Here is a 13,753-nt window from a genome sequence, read left to right on the forward strand (position 1 = left end):
AAACTCGACAACCAATAATGTCGTCTAGATTCGACAGGTAGAGAGTGTCACCATTATTAACAGGAATTGGTTCTGCCGGAAGGATTGTTTCCTTATGTTTGATAGTTACAGGAATTGATATGCGAGCGAAGTTGATATCTTCTATTAAGGAAGCCATGAGACATGAAATTGTACCCAAATTAATGTGACTCTGAGCTTGCTATATAGATATTGATTTAACAGAAAATTTATGGGTAATACATGATTTGTTGCTTGGAGACTTATTCCTGCGCTTATAAAGAATGTCAGTTGCAAATTGCAAAGTTCATGAGTCTAAAAAAAGAATCTATCTCATGCCAAGAGTTCCCCGTGAAAAATGCCAAGAAATAATCTAATGAAGCTATTGAATGGTAAAATGCATGAGCAAAAAAGGTTGGACACTTATACCCAAGATATTTCACATACATAAGACATGTTTTTGTAACACAATGAGCTACTTGTGTTTAAAAAAATTATTATTTCAAAAGGAAATAAAATCTTTTAAATTATAGATATATGATTTGAATAATAACTTTAATAAAGAAATAGTAGAGAGCATAAGTATTAAGAAATTAGTAATATAAAGTTAGTGAAAAATGTGAAGTTTATAATTATTAAAAAAATATTTAAATAAAATTAGAAAGAAACATGTGAAAATCAAAAACAATATAGAAATGTTAAAATAAAGTTAGTGAAAAATATGTGATGGCCTTAAGTACTAATTAAATATTAAACTGATGATGTTTATGGTTAATTATGTCCATAAGTAGAGCTGTTCAAATCTAACCCGACCCGAAAATCCGACCCGGAATCGAAAATTATCCGACCCGAAAAAATGTTAATTTTTTAGGTTTATCGAACCGATATTATCCGAACCGATACTGCACTCGAACCGTTTGATAACTGAAAAGGGCAAAATCGAACTCAAACTGCAACCGAATTTTATAACCGACATATAAACGTTAACCAATGTTACTTGAACTCAACAGTGATCGACCCGAGTCAAATCCCACCTGAATTATGCACGTAACCGAATGCAACCTGACTAAAATCGATTAAGATCGAACTGTTTTTAACCCGAACTGATACAAACCCGAACCGATTATTAATCGAACTGTTATAAATCCAAATCAATTTTTCACCTAATTTTAGCAATTTAGGTCCAATTTCAGTTTTCTAATTATGATTTTTTGAATATTTGAAAACTAATTTCTAATATTGAAACATTGTAAACAAGATTATCTATAAATAAATAAGATTCCCCATGATATTGATATCAATTATAAACCAATAAGCACATTACAAAAACCTTAGAAATATACTGAAGTGGAACAATACAAAAACTTAGATGTTTCTTCAACACTTCAATCTAGACTTATCTTAGCTTTCTATTGCTTTCTATTTACTCTTATGAGAAAAATAATGAAGGGCTAAGATTGAAACCATTTTGAAATCAATGGTTAAAATCCAAAATTCAAGTGGCATTCATATTTGTATGTAATTGGTTATTGAAAGTCTTTAAGGATTGATGAGGTGGACATTATCTAAACCATTCATTCATCCACATTACACATTATCAATGGCTTAAATTTAATTAATGGTAAATACTATTTTAATGAATATTTTCTTAAAAAAGCTAATTAGCAATAAAATTAAATAAGAATTATTTAGAATTATGAGGTTATTAAATAACTTATATATAAACACATCGAATCGGATTAAAATCCTCGGATTGAGTCGAATCAGGGGTGGATTCGAATTGAATTACCATCCCTATCTCACACCTCTATATACAAAGATCAACGACTTAGAATAAGTGATGTATCAATTGAGTAATATATTCATCAAATTAGACAATTAGTTATCTAAAATAATTTATTTGAGTAATATAAATATTGTATATCAAATATTAAATATTTTTATTATTGAATTTGGTTAAATTGCATAATTTAGGCTATTTAATTCAAAGTAACAAAAAAGGTGGAATATTAGTTTCATTTACTATAATAGATCGAATTACGATAAGTGAACTTTGAATTACGATTGATTATTAATAGCCTATAAATTACTTTAGTTTAGAGTATTTAAGATCAGTAATAAGTAATAACGTTGAGTTAACTGTCAAGGATAGTCTATAACTATTAGATATTTTGTATTAGTTTCATTCACTCCAATAGGTCTAGTTCCGAACATTATTTAGATATAAATTAAATACGATCAATTATTAGTGTAATAGATTTATTAGTTTAAAGTATTCAAGGTCACTAATAAGTATAAATACATAATATCATATAAAATGGTTATGATTACTTGATTAATCTAATTCACTTTATTATACTTCCTCCTATTCACCTTAAGAGTCTCATTTGACTTTCGACGGATTTTAAGGAGAGTCAAAAGTGGGACCCTAAGGATAAGAAAGAGAGTGGTATTATGGGTTTTTAATGTAAGGGAGGAAAATTAGTATGGGTAAAATGGAGGATATAATTGAAAATAGGATAAAGCTACTAAGGACATAAAAGTCAAAAACCCATACCAAAAATAGAAATGGGACAATTAAGGTGACTTGACCATAAAAGGAAATGAGACACATAAGCTGAATATGAGAGAGTAATAAGTTTCAATTATCAAACTTAGAAATACGATCGATTATTAGTGTAATAGAGCAATGTATATTCTAATAGCTTATACTCCCTCTAATTAAAAACAAATGTCTCATTTGAAATTTGCATAAATTCTCCCTCTCATAATAAATTCTAAATTTCTAATAAGTTAGTAACAAGCCTCAAAAGAAATCGAGAGAATTACTTTGAATTAGAGAGACTATTAGTTTAGAGTACTCAATAACACTAATAAGTCTAAGTATGTAATAGCCTATAAGATAGTTTAGATTATTGTTATTCATTCAAACAAATCGAATTTTAATATTCAATCAATTATCAAAAGTAGCAACATGATGCATTGTTAAATAATAGTCTCATATATATATATATATATATATATATATATATATATATATATATATATATATATATATATATATATATATATATATACATATATATATATATACATATATATATATATACATATATATATATATACATATATATATATATACATACATATATATATACATACATATATATATACATACATATATATATACATACATATATATATACATACATATATATATACATACATATATATATACATACATATATATATACATACATATATATATATATACATATATATATATATACATATATATATATATATATATATATATATATATATATATATATATATATATATATATAAACTAATTGAAATAAATTGATCTGCTATATCTGATAAAATAATCAGTAATTAGTTTTTGTAAGTAAATGAGCATACATCAATTAAAAATCCGACTATTAACTTATTTCGATATTGACCCAATCAATAGTTATCCGTAACCGATAACTACTCGAAAAATAAAGCTCGAACCCGATTTGTGCCCGAAAAAACCGAACTAATGTTAAACCGATGACAACCCGAGCTCGATTGACACGCGACTCGAATTTCAACCGATAACAAACCAGTTTGTACCCGATAATGCGAACAACCATTGTTAAACCGACCCGTAACTAACCGATCTGACCCGAATATGACCCATTGTTGCATACAACCGAAAATTTACCGATTCGAAATCCGACTGAGCCGAATTACACCCGTTCGAAATCGACCCGATGACCCGAATGAACACCTCTATCCATAAGTATCAACAATTTCAAAGCAACACGACTTGAAAAAAGGAATGAAATTCAAACCACTTAGAATGACCATTTATAATTATATTATGTTTTGAATTTCAAGCTCAGAAAATTGGAGAAAAAAACTTGTATTTGTAGATGTAAAACACATGAACAATTCATTTGCAAAGGAAGCAAATTTCAGGTAAAAATAGTGGGAATTCTAGCAAACTTAAGACATTCATTCAACAAGATTCACTTTCCAACAAAATTGCAAATAATGAACATTTTTTATTCTAATTTGTACCATTACCATCTTCAAGATGAGGAGATTGTAGGGGAATTATCAAAAGTTGTTCCAACATGCTGAATAACAAATCCATAAATCTTTCTCTTTAGTTTTTCAATCTTGTCAGACAAAGCTTGATCCCTTTTCTTTACCACAACATCCAACCAATCATTTATCCTTTTCAACTGTGATAATATTGCTGCAATCGATCCACATTCAATTGGCAATTTTTTGCTCCCACTATTACCACATTCATTCATAACTCGAAACCCAGCATCTAAAGATTCTTCCACAAACTTCAGGAACCACATTTCCATTTCCGAGTTCAAATTAGTAGTGAGCTCAATCGTGTCCTTCATGCCACGACCTCTTGTCCATGTCTCTTTTGGAGATGATTCCACCATTGTTGACGATGTCTTAGAGTGGTTCTTCGTTGTGCTTCCTATGGACCGGCGTTTTGATGAGGATGAAGTCTTAGATAGGGAAGGTGGTGGAGACTCGGTGGTGGTTTGCCCTGTGAGAAGGGAAACAATGGTGAGATCAGTAGAGAGAGCAGCTTCAACCCAAGCTGAGGCAGATTTAGATTGCGGTGTAGGGATGACAATATCAGCTGAAGCCTCAGAACAGTGGCTCAATGAAACTGACTCTACAATGGCAGTTGCTCGCAAGGCATTGTCGTAGATGGATAAGAATCTGTCTATTGTAGGCAAAGGGTTTCCAGCTTTAGACGTCGTGCAAAGGTCCGAGAACATGCTGAAAATCAAACGAAACAGAACTAATGTCACTGCCAATTTTTCTAAATGTAAGTACCATAAAAAAGAATGACATTTGGGGACATATTCTTGCATACTGGTTTGATTTGAACATATTTTACCAACTAAGGTAGCTTACCTTAAACTCCTTACTATAGACTCAATAGCCAGAGCCTCCTGTAAAGCTTCAGCTGCAGCAGTAGCAGCAATACCCCTCCTCTGAATTCCTTCCTATAATATAGCAAACACATACAGGAGAAATTTTCAAGAATTTATAATGGAAAAGACTTAATTCCCTTATGGTATGTTTGGCAACTTGGAATTCATTTTTAAATATTAAATTGGTCCAAATACTATGTTTTGGCAAATCTTGAATTTGAAAATGTTGGAATTGGATCAATTCCATAGAATCCCAACAATTTAAAATGAGTCAAGTATCAAAATTTGTAAATTCCATGTATATACAATTCTTAAATTTAAATACCATTATATAGTTCAAAATGAATTCTATTTTCATTTTCAAATTCCTATTTTCAAATGAATTTTATGTTCCCAATCACTACCTTATGTAGTTCAAAATAGAAGTATGTCCCTTAATTTAATAGCGCCAAAGACTTATAGTTGTTTGGTTTCAGACTATTATATAGTCAAGTAAATGGTTCAAAAAGTCATGAAATGTTAGTTTACTACCAATAGTCAATCTGGAACATCCACTTTTAGTTTTATCATTAACCAGGGTAAGGTTGCGTCAACCGACCCTTCGAAACCCCACTCTAGGTGGGAGCCACGTAAAGGCATTGGGGTAATGAAATGTTATTGTTTATATATATAGTTCGAAAAATTCACAAAAATGTCAGTGGAGTGTTTATCTACCTTGGCAAGCTTAGCAAGGTTGGACGATACTGAATCTAATGGGACGCTACCATCAGTCCATTTCTTGTCATGGACCGTGATTTCAGCAGCCAACACAGATGGCTTCTCAGACACCGCACTATCTTCAGGTAAGCTGGATTTTAACTTCCCATCTACAGAAGAATCATCTTTGGATTCATGACTATTTGCATCACTTAAACGGCGTGACAAAGCAGCCTACAATGTTTAATGCCGACAGGGTGAATGCACTTTAATTAGACAGAACAGAAGATCACACACATTTTGTGAAAATAATAGCGGATAGAATGGCAAGTTTCAGAAAAGCATACATAGAACTTGGCCTTAAGAGACTTGTAATGTAATTATTTAAAGACATAGGCAAGGTCAACAATCTATATTTATGAAATACTTTCACATTTCCACAAGAATGAAGAGGATAAGAAGTCCTCAATACAAGTTCAAATTACAAGAATTTTCATATTTCTTAAACACACTGTGAATTACTTAATACTAATTATGAATGGAATTTATAAAATTAAATAAACTCAATCTGTCTCCAGAAAACTGAGAAACCAAACAGTTACATGGTTATAGTTTTCCTTTATACCAAAACTATTGCTTGATGCACGTACTTTACCCTGCACCCAAATCACCCATAACTGCATGATAAACTACTCAAATCAAGCTTAGAAGTTTAGCTAAAACAACAACGAACAAAATATCAAGTGCACTGCAGTTTTAAAAAGTTAAATTTTGCCTGTACTCTCCAAAACTCAATATTCCTTAAAACAGAGCAACCAAACAACCAAGTAATTTTAGTTTTTCCTTTCTTTGACTTGATAAAATACTCAAATCACCCATTAATTGTATCATAAAATACTCAAATCACCCAAGTAAAAACAACAACCAACAATAAAATGAACCACCAAATTGATGATTAGAAACCAAATCCAAAAAGATGAATGCATCAAGATTCATTACCTGAGTCCTAATTATAGCTTGAAAATCGGGCTTATTATTCTTTAAACTTCCCCCTAAATTACCCTTTTCCTTAATTGTTTCTCCTCCTTCATCCCAACTCTTCCTTCCTCCGCTACCACTCTTCCCCAAACTCCATTCACTTACCTTCAAATTCCCAGTCCCACCACTACCACCACCAATACTTTTCTTTCTATTCCCCGAACTCCCCCCTCCACCCGACAGCCTCCTCGCCGGAGACAATGACATCCTCCGTCCAGCCGGGGACGCTGCCCGTCTCCCCACTGTCGGAGATTGCTGCCGATACCTAGATGGCACCACAATTGCAGCTTCTCTTCCTGCTCTCCTTCCATCCTCTGTCGCCTTTGCTGCGGCTAAACTCGGCACCACACATTTTGACGGCACTGGTGACGCCGACCTTTTTAGTTTACCCACCATCGGAGATGGGTCCCTTTCTTTTTCCCTTTCTTTGTCTCTTCTTCCAGCTGAAACCGCCCTTTTGTTACTTGCTGGAGAAGTAAACCTCTTTGGAGTAACCCCAATATTTTCTTTCTCGTCATTCTCTTTAATCGCTTTTGTTTCTACTCTCTTCTTTTGAAGAAGAGCTAATATGGGATCAATTGAATCATTACAATCCACAACAGGTTGAATAACAAAATCCCTTTTCTCTTTGGAAACCCGGATAGTTAACCCTTCTGGGGACCCTATAAAAGGGTGTCTCCCTTGCACGGGTCGGATCCCTGTAGCAGACGGAAGAGGAAAAGATGAGTCAAATACAAAGCGATCCACGTAGATAAATTGACCCAGTTGAATACGGTTAGAGAATACAAGATCAGTATCACGATCAGAAAGGGTAATGTAGGTTGAGTTTTTGGAATCAGAAACTTGAAGAAGAAAACCATGGTTGGGCCATAAATCAAGATTGGAAGTAGCAGAAGAATTGTTTATGCTTGAATTTGAGTTATTGGTAGAATTATTTAAAGATGGTGATAAAGTTGGGAGGATTCCAATGACTTGGAGTAAAGCAGAGCGGTGTTCTCCAGTAGGTTTTGTGTTTGTGTTCATGGATTGAAGGAGTTTTAAGAGGATTCCTGGGTTTAGAGTCGCCATTGTTGAGTGAAGAGAGAAGTTTTGGAAGCAAGAAGAAGAAGAAAAGGGACGTTATGAGATCCGAGATTTTTTGATTTATTTGAATGAAGGAAAGTCCCGCTTATTGTATGTTGTAGTGATTTTGAATTTTGGAAATGTAACGTTCGGAAAGTGGGACCGTTACCATGCTGTTACTCTTTATTTTTTAAAATGGAAAGTAATTATCCTTATACTCGTATAATTTAGTTGTCCTGTTCAAGTCTTTTAAACTTGGTTGTTTATTATAATTAGGCATGGCCACGGTCCGGGTTGGTCCGGTTCCGTTCCGGTTCCATCCGGTTCCGGTTCCATTTGGAACCTGTCGCGAACGGTTCCGGTTCCGGTTCTGGTTCCGGGCGGTTCCAAACGGTTCCTTGGCGATTCATGAGGCGGTTCCGGCGGTTCCAACTCACGGGACGGGCGGGTCGGACCATCTGTTCCATTTTTTTTTCTTTAAATATTTATATAATAAAAAAATACTATAATATTGCGGACGTACCTTTGATGATTACTTGATTATTAGCGAAATTCATTGCATGTCAAGTTGTCATCGTTGTTGAAATATTTACTAAAAAGAATGAAAAAAATAAATTAATAACAAACGAATCAATGATAATGTCGATAAAGATGATTAATAAAAAAAAGGGAGAAAATGGACTTGAACCTAGTACCCAAAGGAATACTAAGCTGCCTACGTATCCCGAAGGAATCAAAGCCCACGTAGTTCTTTGTCATACCTTTTATTTATAGTTGTTGAATGTTGATTTATCGTTGTCGGATTGATCCTATTCGTCTTCCTCATCATCATGTGGTTGGTTAGATGCTTCCGCTGACTCTCCTCCTGACGTTGATGCAGATGTATCCATCATCATCCATGGATCATCATCGTCGTCTTGATCATCATCATTCCTTAGTCCTTGTGTTCGAATCTCCGCTTGATCCCAATCTTTCTTGCAAACACATATTTGAATACTCTGTGGAGCAAGACGAGATCTCTTTTCGTCCAAAACACTTCTACCTGCACTAAAAGCAGACTCCGACGCAATTGTTGACGCGGGAATTGCAAGGATATCCTTTGCAATTCTCGATAAAATGGGAAATTTTACAGATTTTTCTTTCCACCACTCTAAAATATTATAGCTACCTTGGTCTATTTCAAAGTGGTGTTTAAGATAACTATCTAGTTCTAAATATGAGGTCGAGGAAGAAGATGATCCTACAAAACTATCATCTTGACTCATTATATTAGCTATTACCGAATTATAGTAAGAGGGACGTGCTGAAACGCTAGCACGCCTAGACGTATTGCGTTTTGGGTTATATACACTAGCGTAATAATCATAGAGTTCTGCTAAATATTTTTTACATGTTCCTACATAATTATGTACATCAGTAGGCGGGCGATCTAACGATTGGTAGTAAAATCCTATTACTTTAGTAAGGACCTCAGTTTTAAAACATGGTTCCAAAATCGTTGCGATTCCATAAATATAAGGAAATTCGGTAAAATATGCCTTCCATTTTTCCACATATCTGCAAGAATCGGCTTCAAATATGGGTTAGTATCATCATGCGTATATTTAAGGAGATGATAAAAAATAGTAATACACTCACTTATTACTAAGTGAACGTTCGGTTCATAAACATATGAAAAAATCTTAGTCGCGTGGTCATACGCTTCTAATATGTTATGTACACCTATAGCTAATTCCCAAGTGTCATCAGCTATGTAACTATCTGTACACTCACTATATAGTTGTGTTATAACTGGACGATAAGCAATCGCCTTTCTTAATAAATTGTTGGTTGAGCCCCAACGTGTAGGAGTATCTAATGACCAATACACTTTTTTAAGTTGATATTGGTGACATAATTGTTTATATCGTCTCTTTATCTTTCCAATCCTAAGCCACTTCACTATATCCCTAATTGGTTCTAATAAATCGCTTAATTGTTTTATGCCAGCTTGGCAAGATAAGTTAACTATATGCTCACAACAACGTATGTGTAATAAGCTACCCCCAAGGATAAAACTAAATGCAGGTTCGTTATACAAAAGTTCTAGACATTTAATGTTCGCGGTTGCATTATCAGTTGAACAACAAAATATCTTATCTAATAAGTTCCATTCTCTACATATCTCTACTAATCTGCATTTTATGTTTTCACCGGTATGTCTTTCTGGCATTGTCTCAAAAGCAATTATTCTTTTTTGAATAATCCAATTTTGATCTATCCAATGTGCTGTTACACACATATAAGATTCTAAATGTGGGGGAGCAGACCAAATGTCAGTTGTTATGCTAACCCTACCATTAAAAGATTTAAACATTTCAACTAATTCATAGCGCATTGATTCATATAATTTAATTGTGCGTCTTTTAAGAGTGCTCCTAGGGATTGCTCTATATTGTGGTTGCATAGTTTTTCTAGCGTAACGCTCGTATGCCCTACTTTCACCGTGGTTAAAAGGCAATTCATCACAAATTACATACCTAGAAAATTCATCAATCATATCATTACGATTATATCTAAAAGGCATACCTGTGCTGGGAATGTCCCACTGTGTCTGTCGGCTTCCAGTTCCACTTGTGGTCCCGCTGCCGCTTGCTGCATGAGTTTCTTTTGTGATTTCATGCTTCTTTGCCAAATGTTTGTTAAAAGATCCCGTACCACCACCTAACACGTATTCACAAAACACAATAAATAAATTTTTATAAAATATGAATATATAATGTATGTATAAAAAACTTAAAAAGTATTTACCTCTGGCGAAATTGTATGAAACTACGGGCTTTACTCCTTGACTTTCACAAATTTGACAAGTGCATAAGAAAATATCTGGATTCTCGGTTGGTTCTTTTGTGAAATACGACCACACATGTGAAACAGCTCTACCACTAGGAGGTGGCATTGCCGGAAAAGGCTGTCTTACTGGTTCATCTTCATCTAAATAAATAATTTAAAATTATAAAACTATAATTAAATAAATAAATAATTTAAAATTTAATTAATTTGAAGAATAAAATTATAAAACTAACCGATAGTTTGGAAATTGACTCGTTTACCACGAGCTTGTCTTTGTTGTTGTTGTTGTTCTTCATGTGATCTTGTTGATGACTGTCGAGATATATGTGTCCCAATAGGGGTCGTTGGTTCCTCTTCTTGTTCTTCTTCTTCATCAATTTGTATTTCTCTTTCCACTTCTTCTGCATAATTATGTAATTCTGGGTCGTACCCTTCTGGATAATTTGGTTCATAATTATAATTACTAATAGAAGGTGTTGTTGATACCGACGGAGTAGAAGTGTCCTTTCTTTTGGAGGAGCTGGAACCTCCCAATGATTTTGCCACTTTAGTAACTTTTTTTGAGGCTTTTTTCAAAAATGAAGACATGATTGATAATATTGAAATAATAATAGAATTAAGAAATAAATAAATAATTAATAGACTAATTATGTAATTAACTAAATTAAGAAATAATTAAAAGACTAATTATGTAATTAAGAGAATAATTGCGTAATTAAAGAATTAAGTAAAGAGAGTAGGAGAAGTGATGAGTTGTCAATGAAAATGATTGAAAGTGATGAGTATTTATAGGGGAAATTCCAACGGCTCTCTAACGGTCACATAACGGCTAGTTTTGGCGGTTCCGGTTCCATGGAACCGTTGAGCCGGTTCACCCGAACCGGTTCCGGTTCCATGGAACCGTTGGACCGGTTCACCCGGATCGGTTCCGGTTCCAAACCGCGGTTTTTTAGGTCCGGTTCATGATGTATTTTTCCGGCGGTTTCACGGTTTCGGCAACTTTTTTTCCGGCGGTTTCACGGTTCCGCGGTTCGGGGCGGTTCGGAACCTGTCGCAAACGGTTCCGGTTTCGGATCCGGTTCCGGATCCGGTTCCAAGCGGTTCGGGACCGGTTCGGTTCCGGGTAACCCGCCCTGTGGCCATGTCTAATTATAATGATGATGGGGAAAATATGTTGGTATAATTAACCGTTTTAATTACCTGTTTTTGTGCACTTACGTGCTAATAATCATAAAAAACTATAAAAAATTAAAAGTTTCAAATGACAATTTTATAGAGCTTTGTCAAATGGAGTATTCTTATATGTTAAAATGTAATTGTGTGACATTTAAAAAAATTTTATTACATTAACTATGATTTAAAGTATTAAAGATAAATTTTTAATCAAATATGTATAACAAATCAAACTATTTTTGAAAACTTTTCATGGCAGTGCATATGCTTTGGTGGAAACTATTTTACAAGCAATATTTTGGTTTTAAAATCATATATTTCATCTTCATTTTTGTCATGTATTTTATTTTATTAAGATTGAGTAAATTTATTGGATTATGTGGACAATAATTTTTCAAACATGTCAATTTCAACACAATTAATTTTTACAATATCTTTAATTTCACAGAAATAGCTAATATTGGGCTTAATGATTTATAATCAATTATTATTTATTCAATCAAAGAATGATGATTATGTTGTTAGAAAATTTGTATCAATTATTAAATTTTATATTATAATTTGATAATTATAAACTTTTTCTAAAATTTATGTTTATATATACTTTCATACTAACAAATTACGTGCATTGCACGAGTTTGTATGCTAGTCTAATAATAATACAAAATGTAGCTTCATAGATGGAGACATTTTAGTTTTAAGTGGTAAAAATCAAACTTTTATTTTGAGAATAGAAGGAAAGCTCTCAACCACTGAGGTAATCCATAATTTTTTTATTACTAGATAGATTCCCGTGTAAAATACAGATGTAATAAATATTTAATTATATGAATATATGATATTAATTTATTAATTGATCATTTATGACAAACTTAAACTTTGAATTTGTTATAATAACATAATTGACAAAGCGAAGTAATAAATTATTATACAATTATATTAAAACATATATATGAAAAATAGATAAAAAATTATCATCAATTATTATACAATTATATTAAAACATATATATGAAAAATAGATAAAAAATTATCATCAATCAATAATTTTATCAAATTGATTTTTATTAAGCTATATTATATTGATAAAGTCACCCAAGTAAGTCAAGAAATGTCCGCAATAGTTTTTAATAAACTTTAATTCCTACAATTTTAACTTGCAATAAATTACTTTATTTATTATAAAAAATTAATTTATTTTCTAGTGATCACATCATGAAAAGATTTTAAATTTTCCAACAATATATTATATTTTAATCAGATTATTAGATTTTATCATGTATGATTATAAAATATTTTTAAAAAGTGTAATAAAATATATAAACTAAATATAAAATATAACATATAAATTTTGAGCTTAAGACTTAAGATTGTGTATATGAAAATAGAAAATCAAATTATTTCATTTTTGTCTTATTATGGTTGGATCATTTCTTACTGTAGCATACTTTAATTTTATATAAGATTTGGAACTAAAAATTTATAGGTTTATATAAGGAATATATTCATAGTTAAGGAGTATATTTTTTAATGAATTAATTATTTCTTTAAATATCCAGTCAATCATCAAAAGATTCTTGGTTAACAAAAAAAAAAACGCCTCAAAAATTTTAATAAGAATGTGACACATGTCTCGAGTCGTTTCTTCATTAGTATATACTAGACTAGATATATAGATTCTCGTGTAAAACACGGATGGTATAAATATTTACTAATATAAACAATGATATTATAAAATTAATTTGTTTTACAGCATAAACATAATTATTAAATCTTTGTATTTGTTATGATATTATCATTATCAAATTGAATAAATAATTTTTGTACATTGATAATTGAGACAAATAAAATTTAAAAAGTCTTCAACTATGATAGATAGGAGGGAGAATTTAGTTGAAAAAATAGTCAAATTAGTTAGCTTATGTTAAAACTTAGAGAGAAAAGGAAAGAGTAGAATGAGTAAAAGTTAGAAGATAGAAAGAGTTTTACTCATTG

At 32.1% G+C, this 13,753-nt stretch overlaps 4 protein-coding genes across 4 annotated transcripts in view; all 4 read right to left on the minus strand.

The window, feature by feature from the left end:
* LOC130815547 (fatty alcohol:caffeoyl-CoA acyltransferase-like) overlaps nucleotides 1-157 on the minus strand; it is a 1,371-nt gene extending 1,214 nt beyond the window's left edge. The window contains exon 1 of the mRNA XM_057682035.1: nucleotides 1-157. This exon is cut by the window's left edge and continues 1,214 nt beyond it. Within this exon, the coding sequence (XP_057538018.1) occupies nucleotides 1-157 (157 nt within the window).
* Nucleotides 1-224, minus strand: part of LOC130815473 (fatty alcohol:caffeoyl-CoA acyltransferase-like) — a 1,650-nt gene extending 1,426 nt beyond the window's left edge. The window contains exon 1 of the mRNA XM_057681956.1: nucleotides 1-224. This exon is cut by the window's left edge and continues 1,426 nt beyond it. Coding sequence (XP_057537939.1) covers nucleotides 1-157 — 157 coding nt within the window. The 5' untranslated portion in view covers nucleotides 158-224.
* A 3,650-nt stretch (nucleotides 225-3,874) lies between these two features.
* Nucleotides 3,875-7,841, minus strand: LOC130815472 (uncharacterized). The gene is made up of 4 exons (XM_057681955.1): nucleotides 6,654-7,841; nucleotides 5,673-5,888; nucleotides 4,939-5,030; nucleotides 3,875-4,800 (listed from the first exon to the last, which is right to left on the minus strand). Exons 1-4 carry the CDS (start codon nucleotides 7,758-7,760, stop codon nucleotides 4,077-4,079), a joined length of 2,139 nt encoding a protein of 712 aa, XP_057537938.1. The 5' UTR covers nucleotides 7,761-7,841; the 3' UTR covers nucleotides 3,875-4,076.
* LOC130815548 (uncharacterized) lies at nucleotides 4,077-7,760 on the minus strand. The gene is made up of 6 exons (XM_057682036.1): nucleotides 6,618-7,760; nucleotides 6,430-6,507; nucleotides 6,257-6,343; nucleotides 5,673-5,888; nucleotides 4,939-5,030; nucleotides 4,077-4,800 (listed from the first exon to the last, which is right to left on the minus strand). Exons 1-6 carry the CDS (start codon nucleotides 7,758-7,760, stop codon nucleotides 4,077-4,079), a joined length of 2,340 nt encoding a protein of 779 aa, XP_057538019.1.
* Nucleotides 7,842-13,753: the final 5,912 nt, after the last annotated feature.

The sequence above is a fragment of the Amaranthus tricolor genome, chromosome 6, assembly GCF_026212465.1.
Source record: "Amaranthus tricolor cultivar Red isolate AtriRed21 chromosome 6, ASM2621246v1, whole genome shotgun sequence".
Taxonomy (NCBI): Eukaryota; Viridiplantae; Streptophyta; class Magnoliopsida; order Caryophyllales; family Amaranthaceae; genus Amaranthus; species Amaranthus tricolor.

What these genes read in the sequence shown, in the direction of transcription:
- LOC130815472 (XM_057681955.1), bottom strand. Translation starts at nt 7,760, where the DNA reads ATGGCGACTCTAAACCCAGGAATCCTCTTAAAACTCCTTCAATCCATG. An exon ending in AAGCTATAATTAGGACTCAG is followed by an intron (nt 5,889 to 6,653) that starts GTAATGAATCTT and finishes TAAACATTGTAG; the next exon opens with GCTGCTTTGTCACGCCGTTT. An exon ending in ACCTTGCTAAGCTTGCCAAG is followed by an intron (nt 5,031 to 5,672) that starts GTAGATAAACAC and finishes GCTATATTATAG; the next exon opens with GAAGGAATTCAGAGGAGGGG.
- LOC130815548 (XM_057682036.1), bottom strand. Translation starts at nt 7,760, where the DNA reads ATGGCGACTCTAAACCCAGGAATCCTCTTAAAACTCCTTCAATCCATG. An exon ending in CATTCATCTTTTTGGATTTG is followed by an intron (nt 6,508 to 6,617) that starts GTTTCTAATCAT and finishes TATTTTATCAAG; the next exon opens with TCAAAGAAAGGAAAAACTAA. An exon ending in ACCTTGCTAAGCTTGCCAAG is followed by an intron (nt 5,031 to 5,672) that starts GTAGATAAACAC and finishes GCTATATTATAG; the next exon opens with GAAGGAATTCAGAGGAGGGG.